Consider the following 25519-nt stretch of genomic DNA (forward strand, 5'->3'; position numbering starts at 1 on the left):
TAGCAGAGGAAAATACAAACTGGCCCCTTCTGTCTGCTGAATCAGAACCTCTGGTGATGGGGCCCTTCTGGCGAACAAAGTCTCAGCCCTCAGTTGGTATTGGACAGGGTTTCTATTTTTCATGGTGAGTATACAGCTTCATGGATTGAAAATGTCTTGTCTCCCGCATGAGCGCCTTCCCAAACACAGGGTGATTCCGAGCGAGTGCTTTGGCCTCACCCCTGCAGGCCTCCCCGCCAGCCTCAGCTCTGTGCCCCCACCCCTGGCCTCCAAGGCCCCACCTGACTTTGCCCCACCTCTTCTCCCCACAAGGCTATTAGCAGGAGCCCTCTCCTCTCCTGCCTCCTGCCTGCCTTTTCTCTTCTCAGCCCCAACAGAGAGTAGTCAAATCCTCCAGCCGAAATTCTCTGGGCCTAGAAACAGGTGTGAAGAAGTGACTCCATCTGGGGGAAGCGAACCTTCCAGGTGGAGGTGGTCAGGCGAGGAGGGAAGGAGGCCGGACCAAGGGCAGGCCCCCTGTCCACGTGCCTTGTATACATTAGCAAGAGCCCCCCTGCCTTCCTCCAGGCACGTGCAGCCCCTCACCAGTCCCCACTCATCCCCTGAGCTGGGGGCCCTTGTGCAGAGCACAGCCTGTGGGGCCACCCATGACAAACCTAACAAAGCGGGTGCCACCCTGGAGTTGGAGCCCCACAGACAGGGAGCCAGCAGCTGCGGAGGACCCTGGGGGAACACTCCCCTTCTGGGGGTGGGGGGAGTGCAGCACAAACCAGTGAGAGGACGCAGGAATGTCAGCAGCTTCTACCAGAGGGGTGGGAGTTCTAGATGGCAGAGGAGGGAAATGAAGAGCAGCCTTCCTGACTGGGGAAAGTCACCTAAGAGGCCTCCCCCTGAACCCCCTGGGTAGCTCGCTGTGGGCTCTGAGACCCCAGTGCAGGCATCACCCCACCCCTGTTCTCAGGGTCCCCAGAAGGAGGGAAGGGAACCAACCGATTGTGCACTAGTCATTTATTCTCTCAACAGTCCTGTGATGATGCCCGGTGCAGAAACTGAGGCACAGAGCAGTGAGATGATGCTCCGGGGTCACTCAGCAAATGAACCCAAGGGAAGGATTTGAATCCAACCCAAGAGCAGGAAGCCCGTGTCCCTTCCTCACTCTGTACCACGAGGCCTGGGCAGCGGGGTGCCCAATGCCCGGCTGCACCACCATGGTAGGGCTCCCTGCTGCCTCCAGGATGGTGTGTGATGGGCCTTAAGTAAGACGGGGTGCAAAGTGCCAGGCACCAAGCAGGAATTGTCAGCCCCCAGCTTAGTCCCAGGGGAGAGAAAAGACCACCCCCCCACTCCCTCCCCAGGCAGGGACCCCCTTCTGTGTACTCACCGACACCTTCCCGGTGTCCACAGAGGGCTCCCAGGAAGGAACCAGGGCGTGTGTCCATTTGCTACAGAGCATCAGCGTCCTGATGCAGGACGAATCCTGGGGGAGCCCTTTCCGCAGCCTCATTTTCTCGAAGTGAAGAAGTGAAACCTGTCGCCCTGGCTGGGCGGTGGCGGGGCATCAGCTGTGCTCGGGGAAGCTGGAATCTGACCCGGGCACTGGGCCTGGTCTCCATGGCAGCCGCGGATTTATTACTGGGGCCTCCACCCAGCTTGGCGGACTTTCGACTTGGAGCCGGGAGGAGAGGGACAGAACAGGCGGTTGTGGGAGCCGGGAGCCCACAGGCGACAGCCTGAGGCCCTGCGATGGTGAGTAGGGGGCTGTGTCTTCCAGCTAGGCTGCCCCCCCCCCCCCCCCCCGCACTGGGGGGCGGGAGGCGCTTTCCTGGAGTCCCCTCCCTGACTGTTCTCCTCTCTCTGCTACAGGCCAAGTTTCTTTCCCAGGACCAAATTAATGGTAGGTTGGCTTTGCTCTTTAATTAGCAACTCACAGCAAAATATGGGTCTCATTAGGCAATTTGCTCTGCCCGTTTTTGTTTTGTTTTGTTTTGTTTTGTTTATCGGTGGGAAGGAAAGCGGCTGGTAGGAGAGCCGGGCCCACCCACAGGCAAGGGGCCGCCTGCCTGCTGCCGGGGACACCACAGCCGAGAAGGTGGGGGTAGGGCTCAGAGGTGGAAGTGTTGCTATGACATTTGTCGGTGTGACTTACAAGTTAGGGAGATAGGAGCGGGCGCCCTGGAGGTTTTTCTCCGGGGATCTGATAGCTAGATTTGGGAGGAGGGATAGGAGGTGGAGAGTGCGGTCATTAACTGCTTATGGCTGAGAGTCAAACAAAAGGAGCTGAGAGGCAAAAGAGCCCTGGTCTGCACTCTTGGGCAGGCACTTCTGCTCTCTGGGCCTCAGTCTCCCCATCTGTGAAACGGGGATCGGCTAAGGTGGCCTCTGAGGTCACCTGTGCCCTGACAGCCAGCCTAGTTTTGGAGCATTTACTCCCCAAGTCCCCTAGCCCGCCTGCCACCCAGCCGGCCTCAGTGTTGGCACAGCACAGCACAGCGTGGTGTGTCCACAAGGCCAGGAGGGGAGATCTGGCTTACATAGAACTCAGGGGCCCGGACCTGAGCCAGGGGGTGGGCAGCAGAGCTCAGCTAGCAACTGCAGGAGCCGGAGGTGTGCTTAGGGTTCCTTGGGCAGGGATTCCAGAGTTCTAGGTCCCCGGAGCTTGGTCTAGAGTGGGTGGGTGGGTTGCAGGCTCCAGGAGAGCACCTGGTCTTAGATCGCTCAACATGCTCACCCCAAGAGGAGGGACAGTGCAGGGACCTCTCTTGCCCAAGTCTGAAGGGCAGACTGAATGTTGACTCAAGGCTGGAGTCCAGCTGTCAGTCTCGTGAACCCCCCTCCACCAACCCACGCCTGGTTCCGAGGCTCAGTGACCTGTGGAGCTCCCAGAAGGGAAGAAGGAAATCCTCCCTATGCATCCCAGTACCCGACACCGAGAAAGTGGCCACTAATGCTTAATAAATGAGAGATTGGACAGATGTGGCCCGCTGGAGTGGAAAGGCCAGGGGTTTTGGAGGCAGTGACCTGGGGTCCAGTCACCCCTGAGCCTCAGTGTTCTCATCTGTGAAGTAGGGAGAATGACGCTGACTCACCAGGCTGCTGTGAGCAAGGGACAGAGAGGAGGCTGTCATACACATGACCCTGGGCCTGCCTCGGGCCGGTGTCACCCAGACTTGCTCTAACTAGCATGAGCCAGGTGGTATAATTTTAGGAGTACTCTGAGCTGGTTGTTGAAATGAGCCATTACTGAGTAATGTAGCATCAAACAGTGTTCCAATCCCTGCATCTATACAGCAAATGTTTTAAAATAGCCCTATTGCAATCAGTAGTGCTGAAGATTTGAAAGAGGGTTCAGTTTCATGAATGTAATCTGTCCAAGGGTGAGAAATAGTGTAACAGTAGCTCACTTATCAGATTTAGCGACATTACATTTATTGGGAAATAAATGTAACAGCCTTGCTGTTTTGTTCCAGCACGGGAGATCCAGTTCAGATCTGGCCTTCCAGATCTTTCGATGGTATATTTGTCAAGGTGGGAAGAAAGAACGTATTTTATGAAACAGTCTATTAGGCGATGGGACTCCATTTGCCCCTAGCCCTGATGATGTTAGGGGCACCGTCCCATTACTGATCCAAGTGGGAGAGAAAGTTTGCCCATCTGTAGAATCTGTCTGATTCCAGGCCCCATGACCTGTGATGACTGCCTTGCAGCACTGGTCTGAAAAGCTGTCATAGGATGAGGTCTCAGAGGGCAAACTGACAGAAGACAAGGTGGGGGTGGCCGTGAGAGGTCCCCAGGAAGGGCGCTGTGGGAGTTTTAAGGCCTACATGCAGGGCAGCCCCCGCTCTATCCCTCCATATAAGGTGATGGCACTGGGCCCTCTTGGAGGGAGTTAGGTTTTGCAGGAACCAAAGGCGGGATCTTAGGCCAGGCTCTGGTGCTGCTTCCCTGGGACACTTCAGTTTCTGCTCCCTGGTCACATATGTGTTCTGGCCCTCTCCGAGCCCAGGCTCTGGAAAGTTCTGAAAGGGCTAGGCCTTCCCCTTCAACCTCTCCGCAGGCACAAAGGCAACTAATTGTCTCTAAACCCCACCGGGGAGGCTGCCTTTTATTAGCAGCTCTGCTGAAATCCTAGGCTGCAAGGAGAGGCCTTAATCGGGGAACTGAAGGGGCTGAACTGAGGACCTTCCGTCCCTCTCCCCTCATCCCCTTCTGCCCTCTGGTGGCCTCTGCCTGGGAATCTGGGATCCAGAGTGGCCTCGAGGGTGGAGCTGAACTTCAGGAGCCAGGCCCTCAGCCACCCAGCCTTCAGTGGCCCCCTCTACACAATGGGAAGGGTAGAGGTACCACGTGGTGCATCACAGGGTCATTGCAGGATGAACCGGGCCCAGGTGAAGTGCTCAGTACTGTAAGCCGCCATTTTTTTGTTATTATTATTACAGGTAGGGAGCCTAGGGCCCAGCCTCTGAGGCACCAGCCAGGTGGTATGAGGAACAGAGGAGCTGGATGCTGAGAGGCCCCGATGGGGGGTGCACCACCCTGTGGGCCTCAGGGATTGGAGAGCACCCCCCCCCCCCCCCCCCCCCCCCCCCCCCGGGCAGCTTTTGACCGATTCTGATGGCAGCCCCACCCAGCCTGAATGGGAATCTCAGTGGTGGGGCCCAGGATCTTCCCCAGCTCCCTGCTGGCCTCACTGTGCCCTCAGGGCTGAGAGCTGGGCTCCCCTGGGCCTTGAGACTGGGTCTAGAGAAGCCTCAGCTCTGGCAGCCATTGTGTCTCCCCCAGGGAGGAAGGGTTGAGGACAGCAGCAAGCCAGATTTAGTCAGAGCCTAGGACAACGTCCCGGCAGCACCCCTTGAAGTCTTTGAGAACAGGACCAGGGCTTGTGTCAGAGGACAGCTTGAGGGTTCGGCAGCCTGGAGGCGGTGGGCTGGAGAGTGGACACAGCAGTGGCCACAGTTGTGACAATAACTGTCGCCACATAGGAGAGCCATTCTCTGCCAGGCCTTCCCAGAAGGGATTTCTGCTCCTCTCAGTAACCCGGAGGCATTATTTCCCTGGTTTCCCACATAAGCTGTCTTTGCCAAGGTGCCCTGGAGCCTGGACGCCCTGCTGTAGATTCCTGGTCTCCATGGGCTGGCCCTGGAGGGTAGGATTGCTTTCCTCTGGTTTTATTCAGTTAGGGAGGGGGAGAAAAGAGAAGAGAAAAGAGAAGGAAGGGAAGAGGGAGAGGCAGGAAGGGAGAGCGAGGGAGGAGACAGAAGGGAAGTCAGGAGAAGGAGGGTGATAGGGTTGCCAGATAAAATACCGGACACCCAGTTAAATCTGGATTTCAGATAAACAGCAAAAACCTTTTAGTATAAGTATATCCCATGCAAAATGCGGGACATACTTATACTAAAAACGTATTCACTGTTTATCTGAAGTTCAGTTTAACTTGGCAGCCCTGTAATTTTTTTTCCTTAAAAAATTCTTATTACTCTATTTTTGAATAGGCAGGATACACATAGTTAAAAAATAAGTAAAAAATATATCCAGTGTAAAGTTTCTCTCCCATTCCTATTCCTCAGTCTTCCATTTTCCTTCAGGCAATTTTTCCAATTATTTATATCATTAAGTGGTATTTCTCTCCCTTTCCCCCGTTATTTATTTTAACACAAATGGCAGCATATTAGATGGACTATTATGTCCTTTGCCTTAGTCTTACTTAGCTCTGTTCTTGGAGATTGTTTTGATTTGTGTATATGATTCTGCTTCATTTTTTTTAAACAGCTGCAAAATAGTCCATGCTATGACTATAATGTAATATATTTAGCCAATCTTCCATTGATATATAGTTAGGTTGTTTCCAATCTTCTACTATAACAAGCAATGCTACGACAAATATTGTCACAGAATAGCACAGACAACACATGACGCACTGAAAGCAGAAAGCCCCTGGTGCATGTCTAGCAGGATGTACATGGTCACCCTAGATTCTTTGCAACATGTGGTGTGTTGGATAGATGTTAGTGCGGCCCTCAGGATCCCCATCTCCTAGTAATCATGTTCCAGTATGATCCCCTACCCCTGAGTGTCGGTGGAAACCGTAACTTGCTTCTAGTCAATAGGATATGGCAGCCCTGTATTTTCATTTGCTCTATCTGGCAACTCTAAGAAGGGAGGAGGAGAGGGAGTCAGCAAAAGGAAGGGGGAGGGAAGGGAAAGGGAGGACAGAGAGGGCATGGGGGTGGAGAGCAAGTATGTGCGACTGACTCTCTCTTCTGGGCTGTGCACAGAGTACAAGGAATGCTTCTCCCTGTATGACAAGCAGCAGCGGGGGAAGATAAAAGCCACTGACCTCATGGTGGTGATGAGGTGCCTGGGGGCCAGCCCGACACCTGGAGAGGTGCAGCGGCACCTGCAGACTCACGGGATCGGTGAGTGGGCGCTTGCCGGAGGGGAATACACTATCTGGGCTGGTGGGTGGGCCCTGAGCCCTGCAGCTCTGGTCCTGGGGAGGGGCCCAGCAGGGGGTGGCCCAGAGGGTGGGGGTGTGAACAGCTCAGCTGGTGGAGGGGCAGGTGGGAGTCAGAACTCACCAGCGCTAGCTGTGGAGACATCTGGCCAGGGGTACAGTGTATCCCTCAGGCTTCCTTGAATCCTCATAGCAACCAGTGACCCCCCCACCCCCACCCCATCTCGCACAGAGGACCACGGGATCTAGACGTTCCAACTAGGTCATCACAAACCTGCCGTACAGATAGGGCTAACAGCGATCCCCCGTGTCTCCCTTTGCTGAGTACTTGTCATGTGCTTAGCTCGAACAACTGTGAAGTAGGCATCATCCTGTTTCATAGGTAAAAACCAAGGGTCAGAACCATTAGGTAACTTGCCCAAGTTCTTAAGCCAATGGTGGAATCAGGGTTGGGACCTGATTCTCCTTCCAAAGACTGACCTCCTAAAAACGATGCAACACTCCGAGAAAAAGGGTAGAAGGAAACCCACCCAAGATGCTACCAAATTGTTCTCTCTGGAGATGGGATTAGGGATGATTTGTATACCCTTTATTGTTGTTTCTTGTTTGTTTGACAGTGGGAACATATAGGACTTTGATAACTAGAAACAAGTTTTTTTTTTTTTTTTTAATTTATTTTTTGGGGGAAGGGCACCTGGGTGGCTCAGTCAGTTGAGCATCTGACTCTCGATTTTGTCTTGGGTCATGATCCCAGGGTCGTGGGACTCAGCCTGCCATCAGGCTCTTCACTGAGTGTGGAGTCTGCTTAAGATTCTCTCTCTTTCTCCCTCTGCCCCTCTCCCCCACTTGCGCATGCTCTCTCTAATTAAATTTAAAAAATAATTTAAAAAATTTATTTTTTAGGGGCGCCTGGGTGGCTCAGTCAGTTAAGCGTCCGACTTCAGCTCAGGTCCTGATCTCACAGTTCGTGAGTTCAAGCCCCATGTTGGGCTCTGTGCTGACAGCTCAGAGCCTGAATCCTGCTTCGGATTCTGTATCTCCCTCTCTCTTTGCCTCTGTCCCACGCATGCTCTATCTCTCTCTCTCAAAAATAAACATTAAAAAAATTTTTTTAATTTGTTTTTTAAAGAAACAAAAATAAGAAAACCCAAAAAGAGAGGTGTCAGAGGCCAGGTAGCTGGACACACAGGAAGGAAAGACTGGCCCAGAGGAAGGAGGTAGACCGGAAAGAGCACTTGACCTGGAGCCCAAAGGCCTCGGTGTCTGCACCTTGTTGCTCGTCTTGCAGATGGGTTCGCACCACCTGCTAGGGTTACCCTGGGGTCCCAGCAGAGCATACCTGTGGCAGCGCTAGGAGCCCATCCTGGAGGCAGGCCTCTGAAGATCTGGAGCCTGGTGATCGGGTGCTTCGTGACTGAGATCCCCTGTTTCCAGCTCTGAAGGGGTGGTGGTTTCCTTTGGCTTCTGTCTCCTCCAAACAGGAACTTGTGGTGAGGGGAAGTTCTGACTTCCTGCACTTGTAGCCAGCCAGGGCCTGGGCTGAGGGGCCCAGGTGTGCCTGGAGGAGGGGCCTGGGCTGGGGAGCCTAGGCCGGAGGCTGCAGTGAGGAGAAAGGCAGGTGAGCGGGTGGGACTGGGCCTGAGGTTCCAGGTGGATCACCTGTGCGTCCTTGCGGATGTACTGCAGTGGCTGCAAGCATGGACGCGTGGGGTACCTCCCTCCAGTTCAGGGCAGGAGGGAAGCACCCGGAAGAGGGGCAGAGGAAGTGTGCTCCATCCTGGTCCTGCCACTGCTCTGTGAGGTGACTCCACATTCTGGGGCCTCTGTCTCCTTAGTGGGCAAAATGGGCAATGGTAGCCATGGTCACTGAGGATTACTGGGAGGATTGAATGAGGCAGATCCATGGTGGGATCTCAGCCGCATCCTCACTATAACACCAGCACCATCACGGCACTCCCTGAAGTAGGTGGCCCTTGAACTGGCCATAAAGACTTAGGCAGGGGGCCAGTTAGCTCTTCCCTCCCTGCTCAGTCTGCTGTGTTTGTGGGTTTCCCAGACAGAAACGGGGAGCTGGATTTCTCCACGTTCCTGACCATTATGCACACGCAAATAAAACAAGAGGACCCAAAGAAAGAAATCCTCTTGGCCATGTTGATGGCAGACAAGGAGAAGAAAGGCTACATCATGGCGTCCGAGCTGCGGTCAAAACTCATGACACTGGGGGAGAAGCTCACCCACAAGGAAGGTAAAGGCCTGGGTCCCTCCTTCCTAACAGCAGGGGAGGATTAGGGAGTTGGGGGAAGGACACCACGCCGGCAGGACTGTGCACACACCGCATTTGATGCATGCCCCAGACGGCTGCTCAGTGAACTCTGGAGCCCAGGGGAAGAACGAGGGGGCCCAAGAGTGACAGAGGAAGTCTGCCAGGGTGAAGGGAAGACCCGGGGAAACCCAGCCCGGATCTACTTGGGCCTTACTATGGGCCTTCATTTAGCACTCACGACAGTCCTGGGGGCATTAGTGGCCCCCTTACACTGCTAAATGGTGACACGAGTGACTGGTGGGTAACAGCTAGTTGTTGAATGCAGGTCAGTTGGACACACGCACGTCCCCCGAGCCTCTTTCCCCTTGCCAGAGCTGTCTTCTGAAGTTGTCGCTAATGCCAAGAGCTTCCAAACTGAGATGCTACTCTGCTCCCTCTCCTCACGACTCAGCCAGCTTTAAGAGCTCATCCATAAGGAGCGTCCGTGGTGGCCTTCACCTGGCACCTTCTAGCAGCTCAGTGTGCCTTCCTACCTCAGAGCAGGACAAGGGGCCAGGGTCTTCTGGGAAAGCCCTTTGGACGCTCTATGGGATGACCCCAATGCTGGGCCATCCTCTGGCAATCTTCCAGCCTAGCCCCTGGGCCCTGCCACACCAGCCATCCCAGGCTGGCCACCAGAGGCTGGCATTTCCAGTTAGGCTGCTGGGCCTGCCTGTGGTGGGGCCTGGAGGGCTGGGCTAGGACACAAGCAAGCCGGAGGAAAAGGCTTCAGTAACCGTGGACCTTTTAGCCTTTGGTTAAATCATAAGGGACCAGCGGAGGGGTTGCAAGGTTGTGGTTTGAATTAGATTGGACTCCTGGTCCCCCGCCCCCCCTCATTTGCCGGATCTCAGATGAGTTTCTTAACCTCTCTCACTCTCCTTGGTTTTCCCTTTGGGAAACAATGTTACAATAGACAGTCCCTCAGATCCTCCCAAGAGCTAACATTCTGTAAAGCAGTCTACTTAAGATTTTATCCGCAGTCACTAAGGCACAGCACATTTAAAAATAGCGCTACAGACGGCAGATTCAGCTTTCCCCCGCTTTTTCAGGCTGCCAGCTATCACGATCCCATCTTTCACTGTAGCTGTGTTAATGTGAACCGGGGAAAAACATGGGCTCTCCTTCGCTCTCAGGCTCTGAGGACACAGCTCGGCCTTTTATGTTCCAGGCGGTGTGTTGGCAGAGGGGGCCGGCTGGGACCTTAATTCCTACGGTTAATGATCTCAGTCTAAAGCAACACCATGGCCCCCAAACTCACACGCATCTTGTTTGTTTAACCAGTGAAGTGACATTTCAAACAAACTGGTAATGTGTTCCAGACAAGCGGGAAGCCCGATTTCCCTTCCTCTCGTTGTGGGAGAGAGGAAAGATGATACTAGAAGTAAGAATCTTTTACCCTGGATGACTGAAAGAAAATCTTCAATTTTATTAAGAAGCATCCTCCAAACAGCTGGAGAAGGCTGCCAGGGAGGCCTCCATTCGAAGGCCTGGGACAGGCTTAGAATTTCAGCACCCTGGTTCTTTATGGGGTCAGAGGGACCCACCGCTCTACCCAGAAGGCATCATCAGCGCTTGGCCGTGAAGCGCGGCCCCTTCTCTGGACAGGAGAAGGCTGCAGTGCTTGATGTCGCAAGCTGGTGTTGGGCCTGTCCACTGGGAAGGTCTGAACCAAATGGCTGATGGGTAGAAGCTTCTTCAGGAAACAAGATAAATTACAGTCTCCGCAACATTCTAAACATACTCAGAATTACCATCAGTTTAGGCACACAGCAGAGTAATTACATTTAAAAAAAAATTTTTTTTTTCAATGTTTATTTATTTTTGGGACAGAGAGAGACAGAGCATGAATGGGGGAGGGGCAGAGAGAGAGGGAGACACAGAATCGGAAACAGGCTCCAGGCTCTGAGCCATCAGCCCAGAGCCTGACGCGGGGCTCGAACTCACGGACCGTGAGATCGTGACCTGGCTGAAGTCGGTCGCTTAACCGACTGCGCCACCCAGGCGCCCCTTTTTTTTTAAAAATTTTTTTTTTCAATGTTTATTTATTTTTGGGACAGAGAGAGACAGAGCATGAATGGGGGAGGGGCAGAGAGAGAGGGAGACACAGAATCGGAAACAGGCTCTAGGCTCTGAGCCATCAGCCCAGAGCCTGACGCGGGGAAGAGTAATTACATTTTAGGGGAGGATGGACGGTTGAGCAGAGAATCACGGGCTATTTCCCAACTGCCCAGAATTATGTGTCGGGGACATCTAGTGCCAGGGAAGTTGACACAGGGTAGTGAAACGGTTTTTGCAAGAGGATGAGGATGGCCCAAAGAGCCAAAGGTAGGCTGGCCCCATGAGGCCAGTGTGGAGAAACGTAAGCCGAAATGGCCTTTCTTGCCAACATCTGGGACAAGCTAGTATTTTGTCTGAGGAATCCAGAACCAGAAGAAACAAGTAAATGGTTTTTTTTTTTTAGCAATGTCAGAGAACAATGACAGTTTTGTATACTATGAGCTTTAGACACAGTTGAATTTATTTTCTCTCATACTACCCCCATCCCTAAACACACACGTCTTAAAAGAGAGGTGATGGTGGCCGACACCACTTGTCACCAAGTCCCTTCTTAGGGTGGGGCATGCCAATTTGGAAGGGAGAGCTGGCAGGCCAAAGCCAGGGACAGGATGGCCCAGGATGGGGCTGCTGAGGCTGTCTGTTCTGCTGGGAGGCTGAGAGGGTGGGCTATAGGAGGTAAAATCCACATCAAACATTTCTGGAAATACAGGCACAGGGGTCAGATATTTTTCTTAAAAAAAGATGAAGAGAAAAACAAGCACAAAGTGGCTTCAGTGGCTTAATCCTCACTTAGTACACCTCCTTACCCTCTATCCTGGCCCCTGCAGAAAGCCTGATTAGCTCAAAATTGAATCAGTGGCCTTCAGGGACAGGGGATGGGTTGTCCTGTTCTGTTCACTAGTTTATTTCTTAGTCTACAGGAACGGTCCATTGGACACAAGGGAAGACCTCTGGGGAGCCTCAGCCCCCCAGTAATTGACTCGATGTCCTATCATGTAACACTATGGCCAACCTGAAAAATTAATGTGATTTTTTGCAGTGGACGATCTTTTCAGGGAAGCAGAGATTGAGCCAAATGGCAAAGTGAAGTATGATGAATTTATCGACAAGATCACCATCCCTGTGCAGGACTACTGAGCGAAGAGGATGTGAGGGAGCCTCCCCCTGGCCCTGGAGATGCAGACTGAGGAGCTTCTGAAAAGAAAAGCGTTCCGTTCCCTCTGGGGAAATGGTGAACACGGCAGCGGGGTGACATGACCCGACGGTACCAGAGGGTAGCTTGGCTCTGAGACTAAAGGATCTCAGCCGTGGCATCAGCAGGCCTTTAATAAAAAGATTTATACTGATTTTAATAACTACCATTAGTCCAGCCCTTTATAGCATCAAAAGAGCCCAAGGTTTGGAGTTGGGCCTGGGTTCCAGTTCTGACTCTGTCATTTGCCAAGCTATGTGACTCTGGACTCGGGGTAAGTCATTTCACCCCCTCAAAGCCTCAGCTGGATTCCTAAAGTTAGATTCCTACTTCTTACCTCACAGAGCCCCCTGAGGATGGTCTGAAATAGTGGCTTGAAACCGCCATTGCCAATCGCAGAGCACTGCGCGGTCCTGAGTTACCATGCGGGTGGGTCTCCTAAAAAGGACAATCTACCAAAAGACACTATTCTGTATTTGGGTGCTGGAACCATCTTCCACGTTTCCAAGGCAAAGCCAGTGCTAGCTGAGAACCAGCATCAAGCAAAGAGCTAAAACAAATGAACGAAAGATCATGGTTAACATTTCTTGTGGCACCACAGGGCCGCTTACAAATTCTTATTCCCAGTTCAGCACATAGTGACACAGTTCGGGATAGTCATTCATAAACACAGACCATAGAGCGAAAACCGTCGTGTTAAAACAGGGCGGCATCGGCTAAACAGCAGGAAGAGTGATCTGGCTTTACAGCCCACACCACAGGACGTCAGATGTGACACGTTGCATTCATCAGGACCCCGCAGAGCTTGAGAGGAGCTCCCGTCTGAATTTCGAGCTCTACTATTATCGGAGAGGGTCACGGCACTAGGAGGGGTCGGCTCAAGTGGGCCAAATTGATCATGGCTTCAAGCCATTTCCCCCCAAGACTAATGGCAAGTAATGAGGGGAGCAACCGGCCATGGCTGGGACACAGCGAGAGCCCTGCTGGGACCTCTTCCAGCTGGAGATTTTTAAGTGACTCATGTACCCAGGAGGTGCCAGGCTAGTGCTGCCCGTGTGCTCAACAAATTTGTGGATCCACTGGCAGTGTCAGCACAGCCCTAAAAAGGGCTGGAGTCACACACTAGCATGTTTAAGCAGGGGCAGGGCAGAGCTCTAAGTACAGAGATTTTCATCCTTATATGTATCAAAATTGGGCTCTGTGGGCTTGTGGCTTTTTAATGGCACCTTAGTGGCCAAAGCAAAAGAAAACTAAATTCAGAGGGAGGTGTGTCTTTTGGGAGGTTACACAAAACACAAATCTAAGGGCTAGGCACAAGGGAAACTGCAAGGGACAGATCGGTCCCCGTGTTACTGCAACCATCTCCCGATGCTGTGGCTTCAGACCTAACCACGGTCATTTTCCGAGCACTCTTGGGGGCAGGCAGTAAATGGCCCCAACACCAAGTAGGTGAACTTGTGACCATCTGGCTGGGGAGCCCAGGTTCAAATGGTGCAGGGGCACATCCAGGATTTGTGGGGCCTGAGGCTTATACAATTCGATGGCCTTCTTTTAAGAATACATGAAGAGAGGGGCGCCTGGGTGGCGCAGTCGGTTAAGCGTCCGACTTCAGCCAGGTCACGATCTCGCGGTCCGTGAGTTTGAGCCCCGCGTCGGGCTCTGGGCTGATGGCTCAGAGCCTGGAGCCTGTTTCCGAATCTGTGTCTCCTTCTCTCTCTGCCCCTCCCCCGTTCATGCTCTGTCTCTCTCTGTCCCAAAAATAAATAAACGTTGAAAAAAAAAAATTAAAAAAAAAAAAAAAAAGAATACATGAGGAGAGGGGCGCCTGGGTGGCTCTGGTGGCGACCTCGCAGTTCACCAGTTGCAGCCCCGCATCAGGCTGTGCTGACAGCTCAGAGCCTGGAGCCTGTTTTGGATTCTGTGTCTCCCCCCACCTCTCTCTGCCCCTCCCCGACACACTGTCTTTCTCTCTCTCAAAAGTAAATAAACATTAAAAAAAAAAAAACAACATAAATATACAGAATTGCTAGGGCTGTTCCCAGGGCCCTTTTAGAGGCCAAAGCAAGTTGGGGGGGGGGGGCGGGTGTTGTGTGTATGCTGGTGCTTAAATTTCGTTACCTGAAGGCTTCTCTGCGGTACCCCATTGAGAACTGCTACATTTCACTTTCAGCCAAGGCTTAGGGGTCCTGGCCCCACATCTCTTTTTGACTCGTCATGGACATGAGGAAGCAAGTCCTGCACAGCCAATCTGGAATACCACGGATGATACAGCAGATACCTAGGAGTTAGATAGGACAGGAAAGGAAGTTCTGGGCTAAAATAATAAACAAGGGTACTTCCCCTCCAAGCTTTTTAAATGTTTGTCACTGAATGGTCCCAGGATGGTTTTAAAGCAAAGTTTTATCAATCTCATTTTCCTACCAGGAAGTATCGCTTGCCCAAAGCACCTGAGTGGCTTGGTCGTTAGAGCCTGGGCTCATCTGCACCGACTCCGTGTTCCTAATTCCGGGTGTTCAGTGGCTAGGACTCCAAGACCCTGTGACTCGTTCTCACTGAAACCTCTACCCCAGGAAAGGCCTTTTCTTACTACCCCAAGGCCGTTTCTTGTTCATTCCTGAAATCCCAGTTGGTTTACCTAGCACCTAGTGGTGTTTACAAAAACAGGCCACACCTCTCTTAGCACTCAAACTGCAGATTATCAAATAGATTTAAAACTAAACAGATGCTGTGGTTTCAGTACAAAGCTTGCCATATTTCAGTAAGAAAGGGGGAATGATGGCTGTATATGCATTACTTACCTCAAAGCATGTTGCAAGGGAATTAACTGCCATGCTTTGAAATCTCTGGATGAATGGTGCTCTGAAACACCAAGCATTATCAGTTTTCTTACGGGGATGGTCCCTTGCATACCCACAGTATATTTTACAGAAGACAAATTAACTGAAGGCTTTTCTTTTATTACATCTAAAGAGCTCTACATAAACAGGTAACATTCAATAGGTAAACAATTTTTTTCCAATGCATGTAATAAATATTTTCACTTGGTACTTTTATACAAACTGACATTGGTCTACTATACATTTTTAAAAGCCATTTTACTGGTTTGGCATGCGGTATGGAAATTCTAAGAGAGAAAGTTTTAAGGCAATGAATCACAGATTTAAGTTCATGGAATTTATGGTAACTTTTATATCTGTTTATATACATTTCCCCTTTGTTAATTAAACAATTAACAGCAGCACACTCTGGGACCACCAGCTATTCTCCCTCCCTCTTTCTGAAATCTAAGCTTTGTGTTTTGTTTTTTTTTTTTTTAACTAAAAAACAGAATTCAACATGTATTGATAAAACAAAATTCTTACTAAAATAATTTTAAATGTGCTTTAAAGTTCTGAAGATCTTGAAGTGTCTTATGGATTTAAACTTGGAATTGTTTAAAAATGTTCTTTCCACAATTAGTTAATTTAAAATTGGGATATATGTTCATTGTTTCAGACATTTGACTCAAAGGAAAATCTGCCAAGAAATCACATTTAACAGAAGCTTAAGTGCAATCTTTCCTAAGTCAGTAACAATACAGAATTGTGATAATGTCTAAATTAACAGAAGAAAAACTTTAATGCTCAAAATAAATTAGTCAACCAAGTGTGGCACGATTAAGGTCAGATTGTTTTTAAAAAGACGTGTCCAATAATGCCCACAAGATAATTAAAAGCCACTTCAACCCTGCTAAGTCAAATAGCTATTTTATCAAAAAATACAGAGTACTGTACAGAAACAGAAACATATGTGCACCTACTGGGAAAGCCCACGGCAAGGGGATGGTGGCAGCTTGCCTAAAGATTCTGGGAATCGCTCTTCGTCCACAGACAGCATGTCAGTGTTGGCGTGGGGTGAGGGTGGGTTAAGGAAAAAACCGATGAAATGCCTGTGCACTTCTTTTGGTTTTTTTTAACTTAGAAGGTAACGGTGCAGGGCATGACTCTACCAATAACGACTACCGATCAAAACAGTCTGATGGACCAGTGTTGACCAAGAGACCAACAGAGGGATAGCTACTGCTACTGCGACACTCTGGCAAGCCAACAACTGAAAGAAACAAACTCCTTAGAGTGGAATGAACTAAAATCGAAAGACAATCGAATGGTTCGTTTCTCCTGTAGAGACATGACCAAAGCCACTAGACAGACATTTCTTTCTCCCTATTTATTACCTGTTCTTCCTTTAGTCTGGTATAATGCAGGACACTGAGGGAAACTCACCATCCCCAAACCTCAGCTGAAGGAAGGACAGGGATGGGTTTTCAACTGGATCATTCAGAGTTTGGGATTCAGCACTACACACACAGTTATTGATCAGAATTTTGAGACCACTAACAACAATGACAGAAAAACAAAGAAAAGAGGATACAGAAAACTATTCATTTTAGGTAGCTGAATTAATAGAAATGATATTTCCTATTACAGTGTGAAATAAGAAGCAACACCCCACAACTTGAGTGATTTCTATCTCAGTCTGAATTTAGACACAAATTATGGTACTCTTAAATCTTAGCCTAAGTTAATATGGCAACGAGCGTTCTTAAAGAGTTTACTCACCATAAGAGCAGATTTATTAAAACACTAATTCCTGTTTTCACCAACAATGAATCTTTTGTTTTTATTGCAAATTGTTTAGTGACTATAACTCAGCCATGTGTGTGTGGATACACATGCGTAGGGGAAGACTATTAACTCACGTGTCACTCACACACACTTGTCTATAAATACATATATACACACACACATATACATATCAACACCAACTTGTTTTTCAAAATTCAAGTCAACAATTTAGTGGCAGAGAGATGCTGTAAAAACAGGTATTATTTTTAGATGCCACACAGTCACGTGAACCGTTTTTATCATACAACTGAAGATACAGCCATCTTGAATTCTACCCGGATAAAGCAGGTCATTTTGTTACCATTGCAAGGTTGAAGCGACACTTTTATACACAAAGGTGGTCCTTCACCAACTCTGAGAACATAGACAGTCGTGATATAAAAATCCAGGCTGGGAAACTGGTAAGCGTTACGCTCCTTCCTCCATCTTTTCTGTTAAACTGGCTAAACCCCTCCACACCTTCAGGTGCTCCCCGAAGGATAAGATACCTTCTCTGATGAGGATTCTGGAACACAAGTAGAACCACCTTCCTTCCCTCCAACCCACACTCATCTCCTGAAAAACAGTTCTCACTATATTTACATGTTCCATTATTAATAAGATTAGATTGATCCATGAATTCTAAAACAGAGAGAAAGAAAGAAAAAAGAAAAAAGGAAACAATATTGACTTTCCTATGTCATGCGTGTCTTTAAAAGGTGAAGAAAAAATAAAACAAACAAGACAGCGAGGCTAAGAAAAGAAGTTCACTCAGAACCAGGGAGTAAATTGACTAAGAATCAAGCCTATTTTGCATTTTAACTGTTTATCAGATAGTGGATTTCTAGACGGACGTGTGTGGTGCACTGTATTTTCCAAAGAGAATTTACTTTTAGGGTAATCGACTGTCTTGCTTTCTTTTTCGAAGCGATGTAACCTTACCTCTGTCAGCTGCACAAGACACCCAACAGGGCTTTTGAAGCTATTTTTACTTCCTACTTTGGCATGAAGATCTTCGTGAAAACTTGTTACCCCGTGGCCAGAAAGGCAGGTGTTCACAGACTTGGTTTAAATACATAATACTGGCAATCCAAATTTAGAAGAAAGAACTAGACTAAAGTGTATTATTCACAGGTCTGCCAAGCCTCCTCCTTTATCCAGACAGCTTTACTCCAAATCTCTAGAACATATTCTCAGGGGGTATCTAGCAAATAAGAGAGAATATGTGATGGGGAACATGCAACTGGGACAGCAATAAAGATGCTCATACGGGAGTTCAAGACCTTCAAAGCACTTTGAGAGAAGCAGGCAACTGATTTATCAACTGAATGCAGAAAACTCGGGAGGAGAAGGAACAGTAACGACAGAAAAATATACACAGACACACACACTGAACACACACACCCACGAGCTATGTCCTGAAAATACACAGGGAATGCAGTGGGACAGATGAGATTTATAATTTAAGGCTGAATAAAATATGCACACGCACAAACAGAATCCAAGTCTGTCCTTTTTAGAAAATGGAAATTAAAACGATCTCCCCCCAGCCCCCTCCCCACAACAAAGAAAAGCCCACAATTTAAAACTTCATACATGCAATTCCTTTTGTTATTGCAAATAAAATAATGCCATTGAAGTAAAATAAAACCAAAACCATAGGACAAATGATGAAAAAAAAATCTTCAGAATCCAGAAAAAAATGAACTGAAGGTGGTTTGTGGGTACTTTTTTTTTCTTTTTTTCTTTTCTTTCCTTTTTTTTTTTTGTTTTTTACAAGTGTTTTATCAGACAGGCAGTCTTAGATTTATATACAAAAGTAAAACTGAAAATATAGTTTTGTTCTCTGTACATTTCTTTTAATTTTTTCCCTAAAAAAAGGAAAAAAAAACACGCTTGTGTACTTTTCTAAACAGAATAAGGTAAAACATAGCACAAAGTTCTCTTCTTTCTGCCAAGTTCATTTAATCTGGGGTAGGGGTGGGAGCAGCAGGGGCGAGGGAATCAGTCCAACGAGATGATGTCTGGGATGATGCCGAAGATGGACGCCGTGTCCGCGCTGCTCCTGTTGGCAACGGTGTGGCTGTGGCTCTCCCGCAGGCTGTTGGAGGACACGAGGCTGCTGTTACTGCCACTACTGCTTCCATTGGTGGTTGGCAGAGAAGTACTGCCTCCTGCACTTAACTGATCGAGAAACATCTGTGAGGAGGTATACGGAAAAAACCGAGACGAGTGTAAGAGGTCTTGATCATCGGAAACCGCTGCTGCGGCGGCAGCAAGGAGGGAGGTGTTATAATGCTGGGGAGGGAAGACAGAAGACAAAACACCCATCAATTCTAAATTCATAGACCTTCTCAGCAGAACAAAGTCCTCAACTTAATACATACTGCATATCTGGTATGCCTGAAATATCTACTGCAACATTTCACAGTCAAATGGCCGTATGTAATGATCACGTTCTTGATCTTGAGAACATTTTTGTATTTGAAACTGGGGGTGGGGGTGGGGGGAGGAGAACCAAAGTAAAACTTGTGCTGTGTTTTGTTTTAATTTGTAATGCGAACAATTCTCAAAACTCTATTTCCAAAGAGGCATATGCTCATTAGCAGCAGGAAAGAAGACAGTCCACCCTCTTTCTCTAATGGAGATATCTGGCCAAGGATTTATCAACTGACTTACTGCCCTGTTTCTTTTTTATATAAAAGAGTACTGGAAACCAACAAATAGATACTATTCTGACTATATACTCAGGCACAGCTGAAACAAGGGGATTTTTATTTAAATGTTTAAAACCTTAACAATAATGAGGACTACTCTGAATTTTCTAAGAAATTTATCTTCTCTCACAGCTACATAATATACTTACAAATACTTTAATGTTCAATTAAGACAACAGCAATATGTTTCATATAACATACCTGATTGTCTCCTGATAAGAAAGGAAAGAAATCTAATCCTGTGAGAAAAAAAATTATTTTAGTTTTGAAAAATAAAACAAAACAAAAAAACCCTCCCTAATGCCCCAATACTCTAGAAACCAATACAAATCTTAAATGCTAATTCTAAATTCATTTAGAATTTAAAAAGAAGAGCGGAAGCCCACCGTTGGTCTCTCCCCTCTCTAGATTACCAAGGCTGAAGTTCAAGCTTTAGCCATATTTGCCCTCCTTGCAACTCCATTTGTGGGATTTGGGTCACTGCCACCCTGCTGGATCGAACATGATCCCTTACACGGACAGAGTACTTTTCACCAATTTTTCTTGACTTCTCTTAACTAACATTTCAAACTACTCTAATGTACTCCTCGCAAGCACCTGTGAGGTATGTCATTATGTCTGGCCTCATTTTGTGGGTGAGAAAGTTTTACGTAGAAGGAAGTTAAGCAAGCTGTAGCACAGATTTTCTTTTTCTTTCTCAAATTTGTTCACTCGCCACTATCTGTACCAGATTCCAACTCAGAGATCCTCCAGTGGCATGAGGGCGGGGAGAGATGGGAGGGGTGTGACTGCTGGGGTGCTGTGTCACAGAAGGACTGTCTGGTCCTTGGCTGCCATGGAGTCCATGCAAGCTGCTCCTTCTAATTCCCACTCTCGTCCGCATCGCTCAATGTATGATATGGAGAACAAGAAACCCATGTGAATAAAAGGCCTCATTCTGATATCTAAGCTTGGGGGTAAGGATAACAAGCAGATGTAGATAAAAATATGACGACACAAATCCTCTGAGGATCCATCCACTGTCTACACTGGAACAGGTTATAACACGAGGATCTGCAAAATATACAGTCCCTGTGGTTCCTGATGTGGACATCCGGCAGTAGCCTCAGTGAGAAATAGGGCTGCCTTGTCTCAGAGTAGCCACGAACCACATGATGTGGGTACCCAAATTCACTAAGATTAAGTCAAATGAAGAACTGAGTTCTTCAGTCACAACCGCCATGTTTCAAACGCTCCATAACCAGATGTGGCTAGTGGCCACTGTAAATTACATTTCCCTCCTCGCAGAAAGTTCTACTGGACAGAGCTCAAACAGGGTTTTCATAACAATCATTAAGAATCTACTCAACTATTTCAGCTTCCAAGAATCTTTGCCAGTGGCCCCGGATTTTTCCGTAGGGGAGGGGATGGAGGGAATCTTTCACTTTATATTTTTGTATTAAATTCTCTACAGTAAGCACACACAGCTTTTTGGGATAAAAAAGAAAAATGTTCTTAGATGTACAAATTCTTAAATTACAAAGACACAGAACTAATAACTTTTTGATAATGTAAGTGATTATTATCAACCCCAAATACATTGTGCAGCGAGTATACTGACATTTCAAACTACTTTTAAAAAGAAGAATCAGGTTCGCTGGAACAAAAATTAAAACTTCCCAATGTCTTAATTCAGCATTATTTAAAACATAATACAACACAGTTACCCACAATGCCAGTTGCATTATTAACTGGATTCAGGAAAAAAAAAATAGTTTTCATAAATATCAAATTGCAAAGCAACATATTGAAAGTCATCCAAAAACAACTTGTAGATCACTGAAGGTCACAAAACCTTGAGATCCTTGTACTAGTCTCACCGCTGGTAGTAAAACATTGGCTACTAATGAAGGTACAAACAAGGAACTGGGTCTGTATTTATTTACGACCACCGTGTTAATTTCTCTCAGTTCACCAGGCCCAAGCCCCTGTTTTTTCAATCTTTCCATTCTTCCCTAGACTCACCCAGGGGAAGTCTATGTAGATCAAAGGCATTCATAATGCTATGTGACAATACAGAAGAACCAGTGACTCACCTTGTAGGTCATAAGGCATGGGTGTCATGTGGAAAGGATGCCTGTAGTCCTGGATGAGGGATGTATTAATGTAGCTTGTGTCTACAGCAGGGAGGCTTGGGGTGCGGGACACTGGAGATGCTTGATGTGGAAGACTTAATATGCTAGAAGGAAAGGTTCGCATAATTTTCATGAGTCAGTTGAACTTTTAATTCTAACAAGGGGACCGCATCTTGCAAAATGAGTCCTAGCTTTTGTGCTGAAAATAAAAAGACAAGCAAAGCAATATATAATTTAAACTATCATAATTATTCGGAAATAATCTGTATACAGAGTAGCACTTTGCAGGGGCTATAGGGAGAAATGGATGGGTAAACGATATATCCAACATTCATAAGCCACAAGCTGTCTCATCTACACTTTTGGAATGCAGGGGGAAGGCATGGCTGAGCCACTTCAGCGAGATATGAGTGAAAGATATCTATAGCAGCCAAAATTTGGAAACCTTTTAAAAATAAGCACTGGAATGCTGTCTAGTCAAAAGTATAGGTATGTCCTCACAAAGAAAACACACACAGTCAAGTCTGGGAAATGGCAGCAATCTGAGCAGTGGCGCTAACAGCTGGCCCCCACACTTGTAATCTTTACGAGAACAGAAACACGGTACTGTTTATCCTGGTATTCCCAATGCCCCGCACACTTGTCGGCACACTGTTTGCATACAAAGCCTGCTGAACGAACGGGAGGCAGCAAGACAAGAGGATGTGCTCCAAAGTGAACAGGTGGTGGATAGGTTTTAAAGAGAGAATAGTATAATGGCGGGGGGGGGGGGGGGGGAGAATGGGACAAAAAAAAAGGGATTCTGGAAGAAAAAAGTGAAATGTTTAAGTAGCTGAGAAATTAAATCTTTTTTTCCTTACAAAAAATTAATTAAAAAAGCAAAATGGAGGGGAAAAGATGAAAAAGACAAGAAAGAACTGAAATGATCTTAAAAAGAAAAAGAATTCTAATAGTTCTGAGTGCAAACACGAGGGTCATGTGCTATCCCAATCATCCAAGAGGCTAACAGGCATATAAGTCATAGAAAATAAAGAACAAAGAAGGTATAAAGAGGCTATTTTTTTGTTTTTAAAACTTCATATAAAGTACTTGGGTGTGGAGATTCAATTTCGATGGTGCAACGCAAGTTCAGAATATTTCAAAAGATGCCAAGGTTGGATTTCCAGGAATAGAGTTCTAGTTATGACCATCCACCACATTTTCATGAATGGGATATGAAACATAAAATATACTCTCTTCTGCCTCATAAAAAATGTTTTGTCTAATGGAAACTTAATTAAACCTCTTACATCTATAAAAAAATACCATTTTCCATTAGCTGTCTCCTCTGACAATGCCTAAGGGATTATAAGACGGAAGAAAGCAGTTGAAATGCTAGCCTTTGAAAATATCTTGGTATACCAAACAGCAAAGGAAATTTCTGGATGAATACTAAACACTCACTGGCTGAAGACAGCAAAATGTTTTACATTTACTGATGTTTGCCTCTAATTCCTGGCTGGCTCCTTTTCTTTCAATTTTGTGATATTATTCTGAAGATGCATTTCCACCCACCTTTACACTGCACAATAACAAATACAATATGCCTAGGGTTGAGGTTTTTATTTATTGGCTAGTCATTATTGTAAAATGGCCACGAATGCTGAATATGGCATTATTCTTCTAAAAATGCCATAAACTTGCAGGTTGTTTTTATCCGAAAACAGAGAAAGGTCTGGCATTGGTAAATACTTTATCTGGGTTTAATTGGTCACTGGTAAGCTCAGGAAGCAGTTAATGCACCTAATGTAATTTTCCAAACATAATAAACACAACTAGTTTTGGAAAAACAGCAAAGCAAATGTCCAAAGAATTGAAATACCAGATTTCTAAACACTCCAAAAAGTTTCCTTTAAGGAAAAATGTATAGTCAGAGAGCAAAATTATTGCATAGTTTACGTATATATGTGACTACTATAAATATTCTACAGAGTAGAAGCAACTTACATATATAATGGTGCATTTAATCCATTAGGTATAAACCCAGAGATTTATGAAATACCTTTTAACGTTACAATTATGGTATTTAAAGAAATAATATGGTAATATGTACTTGGTCATAGTAAGATTTGATATTAAATATAAAATATCTTGGGATCAAGATTCTACAGATATTTGTTCTAACTATACCGGCTTCTGGCAATTTGACATTTTTTCCCCTCCCACTCAGATTTATAAAATAACTTGGTGTAAAAACAAGGTCAGGTTTGTTGGGTAACAGGCATCCGGGTAGGCTTTCATCAGACGTAAATCTTCATAAGGTAGGATTTAAAGTGGAATTAGTGTTTAGATATTCGTGTTTTATTTTTTACATAGAATAATGATACTGCTATTAATGTCTTTATTTTTGTCTGACGTGTGCTGATAAGCTACTCTGGAGTGAAAATACTAACCTGTGTAACAGGTTTGATTGTATTATGAAGATTCCTGAAATAGTCAGTTTCTAACAGGCATGTTACCTTTATCATAACTATGCTCTTTTTACTGCTGCAACTTCTACCTTTCAAGTAACTACAACTATTACCAAATAGAAGATCTTTTATCTCATCAAACAGTATCAAACCTGACAATGATTTGACTCCATGCATGGGAATGCCTGCCCTTGGTCCGGTGTTAACTTTCCCTCTGGAACCCTGAAATTTTGCAACAATGCCTTCTCTCACTTAACATTCTTTCTTCAGGCACTACTGTTCGCTGGAAGGAGATTATTTGACTAGCTCCTACTCAGTTACAACAGGCCACATCATTCTCCCGATATATACCTAAAACGGGGCACGCCTATTTCTAGACTTCTCTTTGGTGTGCTACAACTGTGCCTCAGCAAAACATGAAGTCTTCTTGTTGAGAATCTCCGACGTGTCTCATGAGGCAGTCCATTTAAAGAGCACAGCTCCAGGGCACCTGGGTGGCGCAGTCGGTTAAGCGTCCGACTTCAGCCAGGTCACGATCTCGCGGTCCGTGAGTTCAAGCCCCGCGTCGGGCTCTGGGCTGACGGCTCAGAGCCTGGAGCCTGCTTCCGATTCTGTGTCTCCCTCTCTCTCTGCCCCTCCCCCGTTCATGCTCTGTCTCTCTCTGTCCCCAAAATAAATAAACATTAAAAAAAAAAAAAAAAAAAATTTAAAGAGCACAGCTCCTTGTCTTACCATCCTCTACAAAATGTGAAACTCTTTAAAGTTAGGACTGTGCTTACCCATTTTATTATCACCCAGGTTAGGCACAGGGTGTTTTACATAAAGCAGATAACAGTATTTGCTAAAGAGAACTGAAGCATAACCAAGGTACTGATAGGGGACTAATGGGAACTATGGGAAATGAGTCTGCAAAACAGAAAGCATTGGCGCTGCAACTTTAGTCTCTGGCTTCTTTCACTGCCCACCTTACACACTCTGAGGCAGCTTTAATGCATTCCTCTGGTCCTCCTCTCTTTTCTACTTGAAATACTCAACCTAGGATTAATCTTAAAGCACACATTGCGTAAAGGTTCTAAATCCTACGAGCAGCATTAAGATCACCTAAGAACGGATGAGAGATGCGAGTTTTCTCAGTCCCAACTCCTGAATCAGATGTGTGGGAATAGGGGAGCAATGTGTGTTTTAATGAGCGCTCTGGGTGATTCTGCCAGACACCAAAGTTTAAGAACCAATGTTCGAGAATTATCTTCTGGTATGATAAATACTGCATCCAAGGGACTCCTTTAATGCATTGTCCCAGCCCCTCAAATATATCACACACCTGGGGAAACTCCAACCTATTCTTTGATTACTAAGTTTCACAATCATGCATAATCATTTCATTTGGTTGATCTTTTATTTCATTATTATTTTTTAATGTTTATTTTGGAGAGAGAGAAAGTGAGTGAGCGAGTGTGAGCGGGGAGGGACAGAGAGAGAGGGGAACAGAAGATCTGAAGCAGGCTCTGAGCTGACAGCAGCAAGCCTGATGTGAGGCTCGAACCCACAAACCGTGAGATCATGACCTGAGCCGAAGTCGGACACTCGAC

General features: G+C 46.7%; 2 protein-coding genes across 13 annotated transcripts in view; one reads left to right on the forward strand and one right to left on the reverse strand.

Moving 5' to 3' along the window:
* Positions 1-11: 11 nt before the first annotated feature.
* CALML4 (calmodulin like 4) lies at positions 12-16651 on the forward strand. Of its 6 annotated transcripts, XM_045449306.1 has the most exons (6): positions 18-124; positions 1619-1746; positions 6273-6413; positions 8508-8696; positions 11854-11962; positions 15967-16651. In XM_045449306.1, the coding sequence occupies exons 1-5, from the start codon at positions 57-59 to the stop codon at positions 11949-11951; spliced, it is 624 nt and encodes a 207-aa protein (XP_045305262.1). In that variant the 5' UTR covers positions 18-56; the 3' UTR covers positions 11952-11962; positions 15967-16651. The 6 variants fall into 6 exon arrangements, with proteins under 6 accessions (XP_045305264.1, XP_045305262.1, XP_045305261.1 ...); XM_045449308.1 differs by lacking the exons at positions 1619-1746; positions 15967-16651 and adding an exon at positions 1864-1894 and having other exon boundaries at positions 12-124; positions 11854-12172; XM_045449305.1 differs by lacking the exon at positions 15967-16651 and having other exon boundaries at positions 11854-12172.
* Positions 14943-25519, reverse strand: part of PIAS1 (protein inhibitor of activated STAT 1) — a 137632-nt gene continuing 127055 nt past the window's right edge. For 4 of the 7 annotated variants that reach the window (XM_045449295.1, XM_045449298.1, XM_045449297.1 and 1 more), the window contains 3 exons: positions 21442-21584; positions 19568-19605; positions 14943-18947 (listed from right to left, as the gene is read on the reverse strand). In XM_045449295.1, coding sequence (XP_045305251.1) covers positions 18654-18947; positions 19568-19605; positions 21442-21584 — 475 coding nt within the window. In that variant the 3' untranslated portion in view covers positions 14943-18653. Of the gene's footprint in view, positions 18948-19567; positions 19606-20059; positions 20833-21441; positions 21585-25519 lie in introns of those variants that run through there. The other 3 variants (XM_045449300.1, XM_045449301.1, XM_045449302.1) reach the window with 3 other exon arrangements.

This window comes from Leopardus geoffroyi, chromosome B3 (genome assembly GCF_018350155.1).
Source record: "Leopardus geoffroyi isolate Oge1 chromosome B3, O.geoffroyi_Oge1_pat1.0, whole genome shotgun sequence".
In the NCBI taxonomy this organism is placed as follows: domain Eukaryota; kingdom Metazoa; phylum Chordata; class Mammalia; order Carnivora; family Felidae; genus Leopardus; species Leopardus geoffroyi.

Bases quoted from the DNA above. Each gene is read 5' to 3' on its own strand.
- CALML4 (XM_045449306.1), top strand. From the start codon at position 57: ATGGGGCCCTTCTGGCGAACAAAGTCTCAGCCCTCAGTTGGTATTGGA. The intron at 125-1,618 runs GTGAGTATACAG...TCTCCATGGCAG, and splicing joins CAGGGTTTCTATTTTTCATG to CCGCGGATTTATTACTGGGG. The intron at 8,697-11,853 runs GTAAAGGCCTGG...GATTTTTTGCAG, and splicing joins GAAGCTCACCCACAAGGAAG to TGGACGATCTTTTCAGGGAA.